The 22,391-nt window shown below is 39.3% G+C and overlaps 1 protein-coding gene across 1 annotated transcript; it reads left to right on the plus strand.

Annotated features, from left to right (window-relative positions):
- Window positions 1-759: 759 nt before the first annotated feature.
- On the plus strand, window positions 760-20,377 carry LOC307167841 (rhomboid-related protein 4-like; the record flags this gene model as incomplete). Its single annotated transcript, XM_079887145.1, has 6 exons — window positions 760-1,128; window positions 17,091-17,186; window positions 17,405-17,684; window positions 18,142-18,274; window positions 20,222-20,310; window positions 20,367-20,377. 6 exons carry the CDS (start codon window positions 760-762, stop codon window positions 20,375-20,377), a joined length of 978 nt encoding a protein of 325 aa, XP_079743271.1.
- Between the last annotated feature and the right edge of the window lie 2,014 nt (window positions 20,378-22,391).

Below are 22,391 nucleotides of genomic sequence, written 5' to 3' on the forward strand. Positions count from 1 at the left end.
CTGGTTTATATCAGTGGATCTGAAAGATGCCTACTTTCAGATTCAAATAGCAGCCTGTCACAGGCCATTCTTGAGATTCGCCTTCGAGGGCCAGACTTATCAGTACACCGTCCTTCCGTTCGGCCTGTCTTTAGCACCTTGTACATTTACGAAATGCATGGACACAGCGCTCGTGCCCCTCAGACGAAGGGGGCGTGAGAATTCTGAACTATTTGGACGACTGGCTGATTTTAGCGCAGTCGAGGGAGGAATTGGTATTGCACAGAGCGCTATTGCTGTACCATCTAAAACAGTTGGGTCTCAGAGTCAACTGGGCCAAAAGCAATCTATCTCCCAGCCAGGAAATGTCTTTTCTGGGGATAGAGTTGGACTCCAGGTCGATGTTGGCGCGCCTAACGCGAGAACGCGCTGCAGTAATCCGGTGCCTAGCAGCGACATTCTTAGTGGGGAGGAATCTCCCCCTCAGAGTGTTTCAGAGGATGATGGGTCTTATGGCCTCAGCCTTGACGGTGCTGCGGCTGGGTCTGCTATACATGCGCCCCTTTCAGCTATGGCTGAGGCGGCATGTTCCGGCGCGAGCATGGACATCAGGCTTGCTGCGTCTCACGGTGAATCAGACATGCGTGGCAGCTCTGAAACCGTGGACGAAGGCCGACTGGGCGAGGCTGACTGAACCTGGGCTTACCCCCAGCAGTCAAAGCAGTCTCGACAGACGCCTCCAACACGGGTTGGGGCGCCCTTTACGAAGGGAGGCCATCGATGGGCCTGTGGTCAGACGCAGAGAAGCGTCTACACATAAACTGTCTAGAGATGAAAGCGGTCGAGAATGCCCTACAGTTTTTCCTCCCTGTGCTGAGGAATCACCATGTTCTAGTCAGAACAGACAATATGTCAGTGGTGTCTTATATAAACCTCCAGGGCGGCCTCAGGTCCCGGAGCCTTTTTGCAAGAGCAAAACACCTCTTTATATGGGCCCAGCACAATCTGTGCTTGCTGAGAGCAGCACATGTTCCAGGCGTCCTGAACGTGGGCCCAGACATGCTGTCCAGGGCCAAGCTTCCTCCAGGGGAATGGTCCCTGCATCCCCTGGTGGTACAAAACATCTGGGACATCTTCGGCAGAGCGGAGGTAGACCTATTTGCGTCACAGGCCAACGCTCATTGCCCAATGTTCTTTTCAAAAGAAAGGGACGCGCTGGCCCTATACTGGCCCAGACGCCCTCTCTATTCATTTTCCCTGGTCGCCTTGTTACCACAGGTAATCAAGTGAATCAGGGAGTACAAATGTTCAATAGTTTTGGTAGCCCCGCTCTGGGAGAATCAAGTTTGGTTCCCAGAGTTGATTGAACTGGGGAGCACAGCTCCATGGCCGATTCCGCTGAGGAAGGACCTGTTGTCCCAGGCCGAGGGCGCAATTTGGCACCCATACCCCGAGCTGTGGGCCCTACATGTGTGGGTGATCAATTATTACCATTTCACCTCCCAGAGGGAGTGATGAACACGATCACACAGGCTAGAGCTCCGTCTACTAGACAGCTCTACACGTTTAAATGGTCAGTGTATGCTGAATGGTGTTCAGCTCATGAATTGGACCCTCTACATTGTGAGGTAATGGTGGTGCTTTCTTTCTTGCAAGAGCTGTTGGACAGCGGGAGAACCACATCCACGCTCAAGGTGTATGTGGTGACCATAGCAGCATTTACGAAACCTGTAAATGGCCAGTCGCTGGGAAAGAATGACCTCATAATCTGTTTTCTCAGGGGTGCTAGGAGGCTGAATCCTACTCGACCCCCCTCGGTTCAATTTTGGGACCTTTCTACGGTCCTAGAGGCCATGAAAGGTGTCCCATTTAAACCCTTACATGTGGTGGAGCTAAAATACCTTTCCTTCAAAACCGTTTTTCTGCTGGCAATGGCCTCAGTAAAACGGGTGGGCGACCTACACGCACTCTCAGTGAGTGCTACGTGTCTGGAATTTGGGCCTAATGACTCTAAGGTCATCCTCAAACCAAGGCATGGTTATGTCCCGAAGGTGCTTGCGACTCCGTTTAGAGCGCAAGTTATTTCCCTGTCAGCCCTCCCTGCACCCGACAGTGAGGATGGGGTTAATTTCCTTTGCCCAGTTAGGGCCTTGAGGATTTATGTAGAACGTTCTGCTGCCTTCAGGCAGACAGAGCAGCTTTTTGTTTCTTTCGGTGGCCGCGTTAAAGGGCTAGCCACCTCGAAACAGACCCTGTCCAGATGGATAGTTGATGCTATTGCGTCAGCTTACGCCTCCAAGGGCCTGGATTGTTCCTTGGACGTTAGAGCCCACTCAACTAGAGGCATGGCCTCGTCGTGGGCATGGACAAGCGGGGTTTCACTTCAAGATATTTGTATGGCAGCAGGCTGGGCCTCCATGTCTACATTTATAAGGTTTTAAAACCTAGAAATGCCTGCCCTACAGGCTAGGCTGTTCTCAGTCTGATTATGCTATTTTAACTATGTCTACCCAACCCAGTTCACTTAGACTGTTGATATATTGCAATGTCCTGTGGGCCTATGCAGTTTCAAGGCTGATATATTGTCTTAACTGTATATATGTGTAAGCACCTATCTTCATAATTCCGAGTTGTCCTGCCCCGTTTGGCCGCTATGCGTCTATTCCACTTATACATGAGCCCCGGGCAAACTGCCCTTGGGAGATTGGTGTTGGCTAAGTAAAAGTAAGCTAAACTTACGCAACACGAGAGTACTCTTGTAAGAGAACGACACTCGGTTACTAACGTAACCTCGGTTCTCTCTAGAGAAGGAACGAGTGTTGCGTAACCTGCCGTGCTTGTGCTGCGTTATGGTTTTGCTTCCAGTCAACCTGAGCGATGGGTATTTATAGGCTTAGCCACACCCATATTGGCGGGCCATGACGTAGCGCAGGGAAAGCTTCCCATTGGCGCTTAAGTCATGGCAGACGCATTGATAGGTTGCAGCAGTTGCCGCGGAGCAGCCTATATGCGCGCGAGCTGCCTCGCCTAGGTCTGCTGCTGTAGCAAATGCGTTTTAAATTATTAAAAATTAAGGATCATTTTCTGCTTCAGTATTCTCGAGAAAAATGAGTTTTTCCCATAGCGTAAGCTAAACTTACGCAACACTCGTTCCCTCTCTAGAGAGAACCGAGGTTACATTAGTAACCGAGTGTCGTTTTCTCAGATCAGCTTGGGTTGGATTAAAACTTCATGTTTTGATAAATTTGGAAAATTCTGCACAAAATAAACATCAGAATATCCCTTCTCCGATGACCGATGACTGAGTAACGCATGCGCGTAGTTCGAGACACTGTGCGGAAGATGGCAGACCACTAGACGCTGAACAAACTATCAACAGTTACATTCCGCAACTGGATTTACAATAAAACTGGATTTTATTATACCCCTCGCCACACTGGAAGAACTCGAGGATTTTATCGACTCACATTACGACAAATACTCCACACTGGAAGATCTTGAGGACTCTATCAGCCCACGCCAGAACAAAACATGCCACACCGATCCGCTACCGGTAACGTTACCAAGAACACTCCTAAAAGAGCTCGCAATGAACGATCTATCTCGGAATCTCCAACACCTAAATGCTGTACCGAAAACAAAGAAATATTACTCTCCATTCAGACGCAACTCACCGGCTTCGAAGCCAGACTGTCACTCATCGAAGTATTACACAAGGAGATCCTTTGTATTCCAAGCTCTACGCCATAGCCTCGAATTCAGCCAAGAACAAATAGACACTCTCAAACAAGAAAACAAATCACTAACAGTATCTGTTCAGTCACTCACTATACAACTCTCCACTAATACTGTTGATTTGAAAAATGTGAAAGCTACCATCTTAGACCTTCAAACACGCAGTATGAGAGACAATCTTATTTTCTCAAGCATACCGGAAAAAATTCACGAAAACCCCGAAGCAACAATACGAGCATTCATGTCCGAACAGCTCAAGCTCCCAGCAGAAACGGTGCAATCCATCAGCTTTCACCGGGTACATCGCATACAATCCAGAAACAACCGAAATGATCGTCCCAGACCCATCGTTGCAAAATTCGAACACTTCAAACAAAAAGAACTGGTTCAACGTCAAGGCAAACATCTCAAAGGCACGGACTTTGGACTCAACGACCAATACCCAAAAGAAATACTACAACGCCGCAAGCAGTTATTCCCCATTCGCAAACAAATGAAAGAAGAAAGTAAGAAAGCAGTTATAGTTGTCGATAAACTTTACATAAACGATCAGCTGTATCGGGACAAGATCATTACCCCCTGGCTGTTCTAATTCTCACACTGGTAAATATGCAACACCCATTTCTCTTCACTGTCATGCTCTCTCTCTTTCTCTCTATCTATCTCGCTCTCGTCTCCATCATACCTATATCTATATGATAACTATATGCATTGAAACATTAGCACAGGTCTTGTAACTACAGTTTCCCTCTAGTAACTTTAGCTACTATACTGTCATTATTAATGTTTGTGTTGGTGTCTCTGTCTCCGTTGTTATTGTTATTGTTAGTTATATTATTTTTTTGTATTATTTTATTACTGTCAGTACCCAACTTTAGCTACCATGCTGTTATTATTAATGATAGGTGTATTATTGTCAGTGTTAATCACTGTGTCTACTCTGGCCTATACACCCCCCCACCACCACCCATATCCCACCCCCGTTCCCCATTCTTTCTCACACTAACCTTTGCTTTCACAATACAGATAACACATGCTTCTATGCATTCACAATCACTTATTGATAACATTTCATACACTCTCATCCATTCATGCTCATCTGTACATTACATTCAATTAGACAGAAATTATTACAGTTAAAATATGTCCGAACTGTCTTTTCTAACATGGAATATTCGTGGTATTGGGTCTCAGGCAAAGAGGGCCAAGGTATTTGACCATTTAAATAAATTACAGGCAGACATTTGTCTTCTTCAAGAAACTCATCTGGCAAAATCTGATTGTAACAGAATCAAATCATCTCAATATAATCAGGTATTTTCTGCAAATTATAATACAAAACAAAGAGGAGTCTGCAGTGCATACTGATTCATAAAAATATTTCATTTATTCATAATATTACAATCGCTGACACTGAAGGGCGCAATATTATCATCAATATCTCAATAGATAATAACCCAATCACAATTGGAAATATATACGGTCCAAACTCAGACGATCCAACGTTTTTCCAGTCTTTTTTCTCTGCCATATCAGACCTGACTGATTGCCCAGTAATAATTGCTGGAGATTTCAATACAGTTCTTGACCCTTCAATAGACCGTTCTGGTAATTCAAGAAATAAACCAATATGGCAATCCACATCAACAATAAAACAATTCATGACTGATTATGGTCTTGCTGACAGCTGGCGCTTACAACACCCAAGCAGTAGAGAATACTCATTTTTTTCTCCAGTCCATCACTCATACTCCCGCCTGGATCTTTTTCTCACAAGTAACTCCATGATTTCTAATATATCTCAGTCATCAATTCATCCAATTATCATTAGCGACCACGTCCCCTGTCACAATTAATTGGACAATGACTCGTACACACAAAACAACATCTAGATGGCGTTTTAACAGCTCTCTCCTCCAAGATTCACAATTTGACGCCCTCATCAAGAAAGAGTGGGCATTCTTTCTAGAAACGAATGATTCTTCTGAGTTATCACCCTCTCTTCTATGGGAAACAGGAAAAACAGTACTTAGAGGAATTATTATATCATTCTCAGTCCACAAAAAAAAAATAGAACAGGAAAAAGAAACGCATTTAGAACAAAAAATTAAACATATCGAAAATATTAACATGACTAAACCAATAGTCGAAACCAAGAATAAATTCGAGTTATATAAATCAGAACTCAATGAAATAATTAACAAACGAACCTAATTTCTAATACACAGGTTAAGACAGGAACAATTTTATCATAGCAATAAATCTGGTAAATACTTGGCAAATCAAATAAAAAGAAACAAAGAAAAAACTATGATAACAGCAATACAGGACTCAGCAGGGAAGCTTACACACTCACCAATTGAAATCAATCAAATCTTCTATCAGTTTTACAACCAGCTCTACTCATCAGAAAAAGATCCAGACAATAAAGAAATTAACCATTTTCTCAAAAACATTAATCTACCTAAAATTAACGAGGACCAAAAAAATAAGTTAGAAACTCCAATATCTCAAGCTGAATTTCAGGCTGCACTTATTTCAATGCCAAACAACAAAGCACCTGGTCCAGATGGCTTCCCTGCTGAGTTCTATAAACACTTTTGGTCAATTTTGGCCCCACTCTTCATCCGAATGATAACCGAATCAAAACACAACTCTAGGCTTCCGGCAACCTCTAACACAGCATCAGTTTCGCTTCTACTCAAACCCAATAAGGATCTGACTCTACCATCGAGTTATAGACCAATTTCATTAATTAATGTAGACACCAAAATCATGGCAAAGGCTCTAGCAATTAGATTAGAAAAGGTTATTCCATCCATAATTCATCCCGATCAAACAGGTTTTGTTAAAGGCAGACTAGTCGCAAGCAATACACGCAGAATGTTCAATATTATGCATCAATGTACAATTCAAGAAAATAACACAGTCATTGTCACATTAGACGCCGAGAAGGCATTTGACAGAGTCAATTGGAAATTCTTGTTTTCCACATTAGAGCGGTTTGGTTTTGGGGAATCATTTATTAAATGGGTTAAACTATTATACACTTCACCGACAGCCACTATCACCACAAATGGATTATCCTCACAAAACTTCACATTGCACAGGGGGACTAGACAAGGATGCCCACTATCACCTCAACTGTTCACTATTTTTATTGAACCTCTAGCAGCCGCCATACGCCAAGACACACTCATTACAGGCATCAGGACTAAAAATATGCATCATAAAATTAGCCTCTATGCAGATGACATACTACTATTCTTGGAGAACCCTCTAATTTCAATACAAGAAACAATCAAAATCATACACTCATTTGCCAACATATCAGAATACTCGATTAACTGGGATAAATCATCTGTTCTCCCATTACAATCCAAAAGCTGGGATGCAGCAGCCATCACATTACCTATACCCCTATGCACTGATCATATCACCTACTTGGGTATAGGAGTTTCCACCAGGCTGTCAGATCTATTTACATTAAATTTCACCCCACTTCTAAAATCAATTCAGGAAGACCTCCATCGCTGGGCAAACCTACCACTTTCCATCATGGGCAGGATAGCCACAATCAAAATGACAATATTACCCAAAGTAAACTATCTACTCTCAGTGACCCCAATACAACCAACCACCGCCTGGTTTAAATCCCTAGACTCAGCAATTACAAAATTCTATTGGAAAAATAAGACTCCAAGAATAAAATTATCCACCCTTCAGAAACCAAAGAGCCTAGGAGGATTAGAAGCACCAAATTTAGCTTTATACTGTTTGGCAAATCATCTGCAATATGTACACAGATGGACTCACCCTAACCAATCCGATATCACCTGGCTAGACTTGGAACAAAATATGTGTGATAACTTTCAGATCTCAGACTTGCCTTTTTTTACCCAGACAATTAAAAAACACTCCTGTTTCAAAGCACCCACAATTAGCTCAAGTCTGACAGCCTGGTGGAAATTCCACAATATTACTAACACAAAGCTCTCACATCTGAAACTCACCCCAATTTGGAATAACCCTGATTTCACTTGCAATAATAAAACACTCAATTTCAATTCCTGGAAAGATAAAGGTATTACTCATCTGCAACATATTTTCGTCAATGGCAATTTCTCTACATTTGAGGACTTGGTCCAGAAATTTGGCATCACCGACAAACAATTCCTACAATACCTACAGATTAAATCATCAATTAAATCATCAATTAAACCAACCACTAACACTCCAATGGTCAATTTAGAACTCGCCCCACCTATCTCACAACTAATTAATATTCCATCTTCCAAAAAACTACTGTCCAAAATCTACAAAATAGTGATACAAATAGACATTATCATAAGTCTCCCCACTGCTAAATGGGAATCGGATTTATCTATTCACACTGATGCCGATTTCTGGACTCAAGTCTGCAAAAATACTTTTCTCATGACCAAAAATGCTAACCTACAGCTAATACAATACAAGACTATCCACAGGACTCACCTCACTGGACGGAAATTATTTCATATGGGCACCACTTCACTTCATTTCATCTGTCCACACTGCACTCAAAACTGCAGGGACACATATATTCATGCACTTTGGCACTGCACCCCTATAAAACAACTCTGGGAAAAGGTTACAAAGATTTTATCCGCCTTCTTCGGCTGCTCCATCCCATCGTCCCCATCTCTATGTCTACTCGGAGACATCTCCACAATCAACTTAAATCACATGAACAGTAAAACTCTGCTGGTGGCGCTAGCTGTCGCCAAAAAAAACATCTTCATAAATTGGAAAACAAAAAACAAAATCCATATCGCTTTATCTTGAGGGAGAACATGTCTCCCCTTTCACCACGCCTCCACGGACCTCCTCCTCCACTGCAACTGCTGGGGCCGGCTCTACTCTGTACACCTCACTTTTTAATGCTCCTCATGCTAGATGGCCAACATTCACATTCCTACTTAAGAATTAAGGTGTGCTGTGTGGAGGGCCTGAAGAGGTCCTGCACTGTTGCCCCCCACCTTTTTTAATGCATCTCACATCACACATTCAATCACACAATCAATCAATAGGTAGGGAAATGGGTGGTGCTTGAGGTGGTTCTGAATAAGTTCTACCCCCTGCGCCGCACCTCTTTTAATGCACTTACACTTCATTTAGACCCTAGAAGACATAACGCAGGGATAGTGGGGTGTGTAGATGAGCTGGCCCGTCAGTAGGACAATAACTGACGGTAGGGGCAGGGGAGGGCAGAAGTGGAGAGGGGTTCTGGCACTGAGTGCCTCTGGATTAATTCCCCCCCCCCCAACCCCCCAACCCCCCCCCCACCTCCTAGGATTAATATGCTCCTCAGCCCCGGTGAGGGCTGGAGCAGTCAGAGGAAAGATCCTTTGAGCCCGACTCAACCCAACCCATCCCCTCTTATAACTAAGGCACAGTACTTTAATTACAACAATTCATACTATACCAATCCTGCTGATTTCAACATTCAAACACAAAACACTCAATCATCCACAAACTTAAACGCACAATAATGTTTATTCTAGCGCACACACACACACACATAGCCTTCCTTCTCCACCCTCATGGTAATCTATCCCAGTGGTTCCCAATCCTGGTCCTGGGGACCCACAGCTCTGCACATTTTATATGTCTCCTTTATCTGACACACCCAGTTCAGTTCATAGAGCTCTTTCCTAACGAGATGATGATCTGAATCAGGTGTGTTAAATGAGGGAGACATACAAACTGTGCAGAGCTGTGGGTCCCCAGGACCAGGATTGGGAACCACTGATCTATCCCAATATATATATATATATATTTTTTTTTTTTTTTATTTTTTTTTTTTATTGTCTTGTCAATTACTGTTCTTATTTGTTTCATGTTGAATGTGTGATACAGGCTCTCTCTCTATATATATCTATATATATTTTTTATTATTATCAAATAATCATTGTATGCTGTACGTTTTATGTCTTTTACACTTTGTTTGGGTTTTGTATCATATGTGTGGTTTTGCCAATATTTGTATAACACTTAGTGAAAATTAATAAAAAAGAATAAAAAATAAAAAAAAGAATATCCCTTCTCCTGTCGATAAAAATTGCCACATTTTTAAATATTATTGCGGACACTCATTTTAAGTGGCGTTTGTACAACTCATTGACCACAGTATTGAAAGTAAACATAATCGGAAATAAGTGAGACGTACTATTTCCAAACGGAAGTGCGTCACGAAGCTCAGTGCAAGTGGTCCACAGAGGTCATTTCTGTAAGATGTAATGGAAGGTGCTGAAGGGGTATTCAAGTAGTGTGTTTACAACAAAAGACTGAATGTTCAAACCCCAGAAGAAGTGATAAGTTTCTTCCATCTGCAGTGTATGCTTAATATTACATGTGTATTAAGAATCTCTCTCTCTCTCTCTCTCTCTCTCTCTCTCTCTCTCTCTCTCTCTCTCTCTCTCTCTATCTAACTCTCTCTCTCTCTCTCTCTCTCTCTCTCTCTCTCTCTATATATATATATATATATATACAGTGAGGAAAATAAGTATTTGAACACCCTGCTATTTTGCAAGTTCTCCCACTTAGAAATCATGGAGGGGTCTGAAATTGTCATCGTAGGTGCATGTCCACTGTGAGAGACATAATCTAAAAAAAAAAATCCAGAAATCACAATGTATGATTTTTTTACTATTTATTTGTATGATACAGCTGCAAATAAGTATTTGAACACCTGAGAAAATCAATGTTAATATTTGGTACAGTAGCCTTTGTTTGCAATTACAGAGGTCAAACGTTTCCTGTAGTTTTTCACCAGGTTTGCACACACTGCAGGAGGGATTTTGGCCCACTCCTCCACACAGATCTTCTCTAGATCAGTCAGGTTTCTGGGCTGTCGCTGAGAAACACGGAGTTTGAGCTCCCTCCAAAGATTCTCTATTGGGTTTAGGTCTGGAGACTGGCTAGGCCACGCCAGAACCTTGATATGCTTCTTACAGAGCCACTCCTTGGTTATCCTGGCTGTGTGCTTCGGGTCATTGTCATGTTGGAAGACCCAGCCTCGACCCATCTTCAATGCTCTAACTGAGGGAAGGAGGTTGTTCCCCAAAATCTCGCAATACATGGCCCCGGTCATCCTCTCCTTAATACAGTGCAGTCGCCCTGTCCCATGTGCAGAAAAACACCCCCCATGCTTCACAGTAGGGATGGTGTTCTTGGGAGGGTACTCATCATTCTTCTTCCTCCAAACACGTTTAGTGGAATTATGACCAAAAAGTTCTATTTTGGTCTCATCTGACCACATGACTTTCTCCCATGACTCCTCTGGATCATCCAAATGGTCATTGGCAAACTTAAGACGGGCCTTGACATGTGCTGGTTAAAGCAGGGGAACCTTCTGTGCCATGCATGATTTCAAACCATGACGTCTTAGTGTATTAACAACAGTAACCTTGGAAACGGTGGTCCCAGCTCTTTTCAGGTCATTGACCAGCTCCTCCCGTGTAGTTCTGGGCTGATTTCTCACCTTTCTTAGGATCATTGAGACCCCACGAGGTGAGATCTTGCATGGAGCCCCAGTCTGAGGGAGATTGACAGTCATGTTTAGCTTCTTCCATTTTCTAATGATTGCTCCAACAGTGGACCTTTTTTCACCAAGCTGCTTGGCAATTTCCCCGTAGCCCTTTCCAGCCTTGTGGAGGTGTACAATTTTGTCTTTGCCACAGCTCTTTGGTCGTGGCCATGTTAGTAGTTGGATTCTTACTGATTGTATGGGGTGGACAGGTGTCTTTATGCTGATGGGTCAGAGATTTATGTGTAGCCTACACCAGAGAGTCCTGCACGGGTCCGATTTTGTAAATCCGCACCCGACCCGTTTTCCAACAGCAGCACTAATAAAAATCTGCACCGACCCGCTTAAAATAGAACCGACACCCGACCCGCACCCGAAATAAAATCAGTTTAGACTATCACATTATAGACACACTTACAAAAATGTTTATTGCCAGGTCATACAGAAGTTATTACACGACAATTAACACAAGGACAACTTCAGCCGAAGCTGTCAAAAGGCCGATACATGAAGAACATGGCTAACGTTACCACACAAATCGAACAGACGCGGCTACACCACTATATGCCACACAATTTCGTCTAGCCTACATCTGACAATTTTGGGTTCAAACACGCCCTGCACACCACACATACTAACAGTGTTAAATATGAAAAATACCGTTCGATAGAACGGCTTTGTTACCAGTTATCTGCGTGCTTCCTCAGGGATGAAGTTCCACATTTGCGGCTATCCAACACGAAAATGTTTGCAGCAAAGCTTTTTACAATATTTTCTTCAGATAACTCCAAATTTCTCCCACACACTGGACTTGATTTTTGATGACGTATTGTCGACAACTTTACAATCTCCACTAGCTATTCTTTTCTTCAACTCCTCAGCATCTATCTCGACGACTGCAAGCAGATCGCGCGCGCGGTTATGAATTTTTAAAAGTGGAAGTAGCCTAGGTAACGTTATAGATCCTGGGAGGGCGTGGCGCGTCGGCACAAATAAACTGATGTGGATTTTAAATTATTTTATCAACTTGAAATACAGGCATATTTTTGTAGATGTGTTTGCTTGCTAAACTAAATATGCATATATTTTTACGTCTGTCATGTTGGATCCATAGATAAACAAACTGCTTCGGTGTGTCGCATATACTTCGTCATCGTCTTGCTGCTCCCTCCCCGTTCTGTGATTGGTTCCCTATTTCAGGGGAAAAATTAGCCCATGGTAGCCAGACTACCTTGCAGCGTGAATAAAATCGCGCTGCTCAAGGCAGTATGGGGAAACCCAGGCTAAGTCATAAATGCAGTTATTCTGTCTATGTAGCCTAGAATACTTTATTTATTTATTATTTATTTAATTACATGATTTAATTTTAATTTTAATTTAGCATCATCCGTTTCAAATTGAAAAATAAAATGCAATTGGTGATTTCACGTTTTATTTTCACTACAATTTCGAGGCAAGACTGCCAATATTAAAATGAAAAGGCAAACGTGAAAAAGAAACATATACAGTTTTTACAGAGTTTTTTTTATATCACACAATAATAGTGACACATTTCATATTCAAATTTAAAGTTTAGTTGTCATTTTATTTCCTCTTTTATTTCACAGTTTTCATTTTCATTTTCAAAGACAACCTGTATGCAAATTCTATGTTAATGAGTTGGGATGGGCAGTATTTCAGATACATGTATTTAAAATACGTATTTGAAATACAAAATACTATTTAGTATTTTGTATTTTAAAGCATTTGGAAAAAATCTAATGTAATTTGTATTTAAATGCATTTAAGATGAGTATTTTTGTATTTTCAAAATACATAAAATACTTTTTGCCAGTCAACCTCTTTATCAGGGTACTGATGTTGTGCATCCAGACATTCACTAGCTCAACATTTGATCAGCGATTTTTCTTTTTTCTTTTTTTATAAGGTGAGAATGTCAAGATCAATTCTACTTGTTGATTAAAGTTATGCATTATTCACTTCAGTTAACATGAAAGAATAAACGAAAGAATAGTTGATTTTTATCAACTATGTCAAATGTGTTTAAAGCATTACTGCATGTTAGGGCTGGGTGATATGACACAACATATCATGGCGATGATATAAAGTTTGAATTGATGGAACTTTTTCTAAATCGTTTACATAGATGGGCCTATTTGTGGGGTAAGCAAATATCCGTGCAGCTTTTGGGCAGGAATTATTGGAACGTTGGAGTGGAAAAAGAAGCACTGATGAATGATACTCCACAAAAATCTTCAGCTTTTAGTTTTATTTTACATAAAAAATAATAATCAAAAAGGGGTAAATAGTGTCAAATGAATCTAAATTAATTCTAATTTTAAATTTTAGATATTTTCTAATTTTAATAAACGTATAGAAACAAATAAACTTGACATAAAATAAACATACAATTACTTAAAAAGCATTGGACTACCTGCAAAAAAAAAAAAAAAAAAAAAAAAAAAAATTCGGTTTCGACCGCAGCCAAGGTGAAATGAAAGTAAAATCTTACGTGTCCTACTCTTTTTATGACAGTCTATGGTCCTACTGTTGATCGCTAGTATTAGGACTAGGAATCGCTTGACACAACATCCAATTTACAACGGAACTTCGAGCATTCAAAACAGCAGCTGTAGCCTACATTCAGTTGTAATGGTAAGTCATAAATGCACAGTAATTCTGTCTGTAGCCTAGAATACTTTATTTATTTATCAAAATAATAGTGATTGTATGTATGTAGAAGGCTAGATAAGATTACATGCGTGAAGGAATGCCTATTTATGGAAGGCATTTTCTGCCAAAATTAAATATCAATTAAATGATAAAAATGAAAACTAAAACCAGATTAACCATTTCATTACAGAAAACTGTACGCAAAATATGTGACAAAATTGAGAATGAAATGAAATGATTTAATTTTTTAATTAATTTAATTAATTTTGACAGTGCACCATCCGTTTCAAATTGAAAAATAAAATGCAATTGGTGATTTCACGTTTTATTTTCACAATCTCAAGACTGCCAATATTAAAATGAAAAGGCAAACGTGAAAAAGAAACTGCAGTTTTTACAGAGCTTTTTATTAACGCTTACACAATAATAGTGACACATTTCATATTCAAATGTAAAGTTAGTTGTCGTTTTATTTCCTCTTTTATTTCACAGTTTTAGTTTTCGTTTTCATTTTCAAAGACAACCTGTATGCAAATTCTATGTTAATGAGTAAGTGAGGCTTATTCAAATAACCGTGCAACAGACACGATACGAAGTTATTGAAATATGATCATATTGTAATCGAGAAGTGAAGAGTCATGGCGAAATCTGAAGTCAGCTTTTGCGGGAAAAGCTGATTACCGCAGCATTGGAACGAGAGAAGAACAACACAAACCAGACTGTCCAGCAAGCGTCAAACCTTCGGCCCACTGTTCCTCAGCTTGAGTCGCGGGCATCTTCAGTTGCCAGAGAAACTGTTCAGCGAAAGTAGGCCGTAATGATGTTAGACTATAGAGCTGTTAAGTCCCGCCCCTTCCGCAAAACCCCGCTGGACCTCAAAGTTGAAAAACCGTCAATGCAAGTGAATGGGAGAAAATAATTATTTTCTGGTCCCGTTTGAATTGTGCCATGAATGTGAACATATGTTGTCTGTGAATTTTTTATATAACTTTTCGTGTAAAGAATGATACAATTTAGCGGGTAGAAGTTTGATACGGTTAGACTTTGTGTGAGAGCACTTTGTGGACGACAACTCTCGACGCGTTTGAAACGTCACCACCACTAGCACACGGACTAGCTCACGGATCCCGCTAAACATGGCTGTGTCTTTGGTGCACTTCACCGCCTTCTTTCAGGGAGAGGACAAAATCGTTGAAGTTGGTGAAAACCACGGGTAAGTCAACTTTATGGGGCGACGTCACATAGGCGACATGTAGTCTTTCTCGTTATGTCTTTTCCACAACTGCTAGCCGAAGAATCATATACTGTCAAACTCGTAACATGAAAAGTTATATAAAAAATTCACAGACAACATATGTTCACATTCATGGCACAATTCAAACGGGACCAGAAAATAATTATTTTCTCCCATTCACTTGCATTGACGGTTTTTCAACTTTGAGGTCCAGCGGGGTTTTACGGAAGGGGCGGGACTTAACAGCTCTATAGAGCTGGTATAGTTGTATACACCACAACTATAACGATAAAGATATGAGGAACGATATCGTTGGGATCACTTTCAGAACGATTTTTTTCCAGCTGTCGAACGATAAAACACTGACAGCCAATCAGAATCCATTCTAATTTAAAGGTCTCGCGCATTTAAAATGAATCTGGATCATCCGGGCGCGCGCGTGCTTAGAATAAAAAGACCGTTATCGGTCGTTGGTGTGGACGCATATATAGTCATCTTTATCGTTATCTTTATAGTTATCGTGCTTGGTGTGAACGGGCCTTTACAGTCCCATTCATCCAACATTTTTGGTGCATCCATCTATAGCCATGACATTGCCCAGATGTTTGAAGTTGTTCTATGAAAGCTGCCACCTCTGCCACATCCGTTTTGTTCTTTCTGCGCCAAAGTGCTTAACATCCTCTCAAGTTTCCTCTGTTCCTCTCAATCCTCCTCTGTTTGCTCAGAGCTATTCCATGCCGTTCAGCTAGTACGGCAAGAATTTCATCATTTGTAAAACCACGATCGAAATACTCCTTAATTTGTTCATAATTCATCATGTGTGGGGTCGCGTGCGTCAGATCAATGAGCGTGCCAGTCGGCAAGTCATAATTTCGATTTAGTTATGTCATAATTTTGACTTTTAAAGTCATAATTTCGACTTTTTTGATCTCATAATTTCGATTTGGTATGTCAAAAGTTTGACTTTTTATCACATAATTATGACTTTTAAAGTCATAATTTCGATTTAGTAAATCATAAATTCGACATTTTATGTCATAATAATGACTTAAGAATGTCATAATTTCAAATTTTATGCTCGTTTTTTTTCTTATGTGGCGGGAATGGGCTTCCATAGATATAAACTCACAATTGTGAGATATAAAGTCCAATTCTAAGGAAAAAAAAAGACAGACTTTTTTTTTATTATTTTTTTTTTACCTCAGAATAGTTTATAGGCTATCTCACAATTCTGACTTAATAACACGCAATTGCGACTTTATATCATGCAATTCTGACTTTATATCTCCCAATTGCGTATTATAAAGTCAGAATTGCGTGATATAAAGTCGCAATTGCGAGAAAAAAAGCCAGAATTCTGACTTTATAACACGCAATTGCGACTTTATTTCACGCAATTCTGACTTTATAACACGCAATTGCGACTTTATTTCACGCAATTCTGACTTTATATCTAGCAATTCTGAGAAATAAAGTCAGAATTGCGAGATGTAAACTCGCAATTGTGAGATAAAAAGTCGCAATTATCTTTCAAAATGTTTATTCTGTGGCGGAAACAAGCTTCCATATCTATATGCACTTTCACCATTAAAATAAAATAATTTAATTTAATTCTCAATTTTGTCACATATTTTGCGGACGGTTTTCTGTAATGAAATGGTTAATCTGGTTTTAGTTTTAATTTTTATCATTTAATTTATTTATTTAATTAAATGCCTTCCATAGGTATTACCCATAATATTCTTATGATGTTTAGTATGTGTAATAGATAGGGCTTGTGAAAAAGCAAATTTCTTGGTTTGATGATATTTTGATTTGAATGTCCTTGTGTGTGTAGCACATATGAATGCATGATGACTTTATTGTGAAATTAAATGAAATACTTAATGTTATGCTATAATTTTCCAGCTGGGAATAGACAACATCCTACCTGTCACTCTTGCAACACTGGGCCTCAATGTCTACTTGTTCCTGTTTCCTGTCAAACCCCTCCCACAGGTAGATCATGTTATTATAACAAACTTCAACACAGAGCACATCCAAAATGGGTTTTTGCCACATCTGCCGATAGCAACTGAATGTAGAAAATTTGCCGATAACCATTCAACTTTTGTATTATTTTATTTAAAAGGCTGGTAAAAGTTGTAGACACATTTCTTAATATGTTAGTGTTGATAAGATGTTTTGTAAATCTGGTCTGTTTGTATGTTTTTCAGACGTGTTTGAGTGTTCAGGAGGTGTACTGGAATGGAGACTGGGCTCGTCTGTTGCTGTCTCCGTTTCACCATGCTGACGGCATGCATCTATACTTCAACATGGCCTCCCTCCTTTGGAAGGGCATCAACCTTGAGAGGAAACTGGGAGGGGCCTGGTTTGCGTGCCTGCTGTCTGTCTTCTCTGTGCTCACCGGATTGATCTACCTGCTCTTGGAGACAGGACTGACACGGATGACGGAAGACTCGTCGTATAGTCTACAGTGTGCGTTTGGGTTCTCAGGTGTGTGTTGTGTTGGATCATGATAACATTATGACAATTTAAAAGAACTGTTTTCCATTTTAATATATTTTTAAATGTAATTTATTCCTGTGACCAAAGCTGTATTTTCAGCATCATTACTCCAGTCTTCAGCGTCACATGATCCTTCAGAAATCATTCTAATATGATGATTTGCTGCTCAAGAAACATTTTTCATTATTATCAGTGCTGAAAACAGTTGTGCTGCTTCATATATTTCATAAATCATGATTAAGAATTAATCTTTGATTAATAGAAAGTTCAAAAGAACAGCATTTATTTGAAATATAAATCTTTTGTAACATTGCAAGTGTCTTTACTGTCACTTTGATCAATTTAATGTATCTTTGTGGAATAAAAGTATTCATACATTATAGATGTAATTTTTATATTTCTCTAGTAAGAAATAAGCATTGCAGCTGTTTGTGGTTGGTTTCAGGTGTTCTGCTTGGGCTAATAGTGGTGGATAATCATTATCATCCAGACGAAGCCACATACATCATGGGGCTGCCCATAGCCAATCGCTACTCCTGCTGGGTGCAGTTGGTCCTCATCCATGGCATGAATCCGAGGTAAGCATGACACTCATTTCAAAGACACTAGAGAAAAACAGTAATACTATTAGATTTAGGCCAATGCCGATATAGGGAAATGTTTTCCCTCGTCATGCAAGACATGAGCAGTGCTCCACATTTCATTTAATTTTGTAATTTTGTCTGTAATTTTTTTTTTTTTTTATAATATTTTTTTCTTTGCTGTTTAAAAATACATTTGCGCAGCCATCATTTTCTAGCTAGAGCAGGAAATTAACCAACCAGCACACTCATAGAGATGTATTTTTCCTAGGGGTGTAACGATTCATCAACTACATCAATGTATCGATTTATATTCTTAATGATCCAACTACATCGATCTGTGCTCGGCAAGTTATATTGATCTAGACATATATCGATCTAACATCGTTTTAAAAGGTAATGAATCGATTGTATCGATACTATGAAATAACGCATTGGATTTAAGCACGTCAGACTTTATAAGAATGTTTTTTTTCTTAGCACTTTTAATGATAAAGGCGTTAAAGTTACTCGATTCAGTCTGCCTATCTGTGACGTGATCGCCATGCGTGACGCGCCAGCAGCAGCGCAAAGACAACAAGCAGCGCAAAGTCTCTCGCCTCACAAAAACGGACTTTCCTGTCCTCTCAGCCGCTATAGCGCGCACTCTTCAATTGCACGCGCAAATGCGGCGGCGCGCGCTGTAGGCTTATATCGTTTCACTATAGCCTATGTATAAAGCACAAAATAAACTACAAGCAGGCAACGTCGTTACGTTTTAAATTAGAAAAAAACGTGTTGTCCAGATTCATGCGGTCAGATGATGTTGTCAGGCTGTATGTATGTGTCATTATTCTATCATTATTTTCATAACTTGTAACAAAATAAAGTCTCTCACCTCAGAAAAACGAAATCTCATGTCCTGTCATCGTTATACTGTGCTCGTAGCGTGCACTCTTTAATTGCACGCGCATAATTAATTGATACCTGATTCCCTTTCAAGAATTTTTGGCTAAAAAGTCACTGAATCGATTTCAAGTCACTGAATCGTTTCGGATCTTATCGTTCTAAATGAACCAATATCGTCCTTGAATCGTATCGACAACCACGAATCGCGATACGAATCGAATCGTTGTTAAAACGAATCGTTACACCCCTAATTTTTCCACTTTTTTTTTTTTTTTTTTTTTTTTTTTTACTGTGAAATGACAGTTCCATGTTTTTATTAAAATCAAGAAATACAAGTTCAATATGCACTGAATCCAGTAAAATGCATTTATTGTTTGCATAGTCTAATAAAGGAAAATAAACTAGTCGCTACTAAAAGAAATTTATTTTAGTATAAAATGTGATTTTTACCTACTAGCCTGTTATTCAGTTCATAATATTTAGCAGACTGAACAGATGAGATGGCATCGAGTAAATGACATTGTATCACTCAAAACTGGGCAAATTAAGGGAACATTCATAGTCTCACAGAGCCTGTCACAATTAACAAAGCTTATTGCCATTTTAAAACATGTTATTATCCAACATAATGGCAAATAGGCTTTCCAAAGAATGTAAATCAACATTTACGTACTATAATAGTAGTACATTTATCTCTCTCAAGGTGATGATACACAGGGCAACTTTTTGAGCATTGTTGCTTGGGCACTTTCCCATTGAAAATGGGCAATACATTTCTATTTGGATAATACTTTTCGGTCGTGGGCCCTGTCTCATCTGGTTGCCCATTGACGGCATTGCTCAAAAAGTTGCCCTGTGTATCATCACCTTCACTTGTGTCCCACATTGTCCCGCAAAATCACATCTACATCCTGCAACAGAGCAATAACCAGGTGGTCACCGTAATTACACTACAGACCATATGACATAGTTTTTTTTTCTCTAAACTACATTTTGATTTATTGTTGGCCTAGGATCTGATTCACAGCTTATATTAACACACTTTCACTCTTGCAGGGCGTCATTTGTTGGACATCTGGCTGGGATCCTGGCTGGGCTTCTCTACACGAAAGGACCACTAAAGAGGCTCATGAAAACCTGTGCAGGTAAACACAACAATTTGAGTGTTCTTGTGTGTGTTTGACATCTTTGTACCTTAAAGGGCTGGCATAATGCCCTTTTCACAAGATGTAAAATAAATCTCTGGTGTCCCCAGAGTGTGTATGTGAAGATTTAGATAAAAAAAAAAAAACACAGATATTTTTATATAGCATTTTAAAGTTGTCACTTTTTGAGGGTGAGCACAAACGCACAGTTTTTGTGTCTGTCCCTTTAAATGCAAATGAGCTGCTGCTCGTGGCACATTTTCAAAAATTTAGCCTTTTATGTTCAGACCTGAGTCAGACAAAGATGGAGAGACTCGAGAAGAAGTGACAACATGTAGACAACATTTCTGATTGGTTAGTTGGTGAATTTATGTAGCTTATGTGTAGTTATCTTCTAGTCATTGATTATCAAATTATGTCTTGATATTCTAAAAATCGTGTTCAGGGCGGGGTTTATGTAAACTTTAGGATTGGTGATGTCACTAACACGGGAGGAAGCTTGTGTAGTCCCTACCAGCCGTTTGTTGTAGTCCTTAAAAAGAAATTTCTTTAAAAGAAAATATCTCCATTGCTTTGAACTTTGGGCGCCGTGACTTTGCAGATGTTGTTTATGCTCAAACAGCAACATTACACACTAACTAAAGTTAGAAAAGTGAAATCATAATCAACCACCCCTTTAAATATGTTAATACTGTACGCATATACACTACATTACTGTTCAAAGTTTAGGGTCAAGGATGTGTTAAAGTGATCAAAAGTGACAGTAAAGATATTTATAACGTTACAAAAGATTTCTAAAAAATCCTGAAAAAAATGTATCAGTTTCCACAACATTATTAAGCAGCACAACTGTTTCCAACTGTCAGGATCATGTGACACTGAAGACTGGAGTAATGATGCTGAAAATTCAGCTTTGATCACAGGAATAAATTACATTTTAAAATGTATGATTGAATTAGAAAACAGATATTTTAAACTGTATTAATATTCCCCAAAAATATATATATGTATTTTTATCAAATAAATGCAGCCTTGTTGAGAATAAGAGTCTTAAAAACATAAAAAATCGTTCCTAACCCAAACTTTTGAACGGTTGTGTATTTATTAGATTTTTGTACAGTCCACAAATGAAAAGTGTCATTCCAAATGCTGGTTTTCTCTTTGTCAAAAGTGTTAGTGTGAATTACAGTGAGTTATGTTGAAGAAAAAAAAAACGTGGGATATTTTAGTGGAAAGAAATCACTTCTCACATTATATCCTGCTTAAGTGGACTAGTTGCACAACTACTTCCGTGTTCTAGTTAGTACATATCGGGAGTTTCCGGTTAGAGCGTTCAGCGCACCTTTTTTTTTTTTATTATGCTTCAACAACACAATTAAAAAGGTACATTAACAAATCTCTCCATATCACCGCAGTTGTTCATCCTTAGGTTGAGCATAGCTAGTACAAAGAACAGAAAACTCATAATAAAACAAGCAAATAATTAAATAAAAGAAATACAAAAAGAAATAAAATGAAAAGTAAATCAATCAAAAGGGGCTTTTTAAATTAATTTAAACATATCCAGAAGAGAAATCTAATTAAGGGCTTTCTGATTTTTTACAAATTTTAAAGATTTGCACAAGAGTTTAACCTCATTCATCCAATGATTAAAGTTTGGTTTAGTTTTAAACCATCTGCATCTTTGAATGAAAAACTATTCAAAACATAACAAGAAATGAATAACAAACTCACAATATTTGTTTTCCAGACAGACAACAACCTAATCAACTTCACCGTGAGGGGTGGGACTTCAACCCTCCTAGACTCTAACCAATTCTGCACCTTATTCCAAAAGGATTGCACCATATCACAATAAAAGAAGACATGCTCTAAATTTTCAATATTTGTTTCACAAAAAAACACAATTATTCACATCAAAATTAAATTTGAATCTTAAAAATTCATTAGTAGGATAACTCTCGTTTAAAATTTTGATGTTCACCTCCTTAGCTTTAGGAGGGAGGGGAAAAGACAAATAATTTTTCCTATTTTTTTTTTATTTCAACCGTATCAAAATCTTTAAGCACATATTCCCGTCT

This window comes from Squalius cephalus (genome assembly GCF_949319135.1).
Source record: "Squalius cephalus genome assembly, chromosome: 11".
NCBI classification, from domain to species: domain Eukaryota; kingdom Metazoa; phylum Chordata; class Actinopteri; order Cypriniformes; family Leuciscidae; genus Squalius; species Squalius cephalus.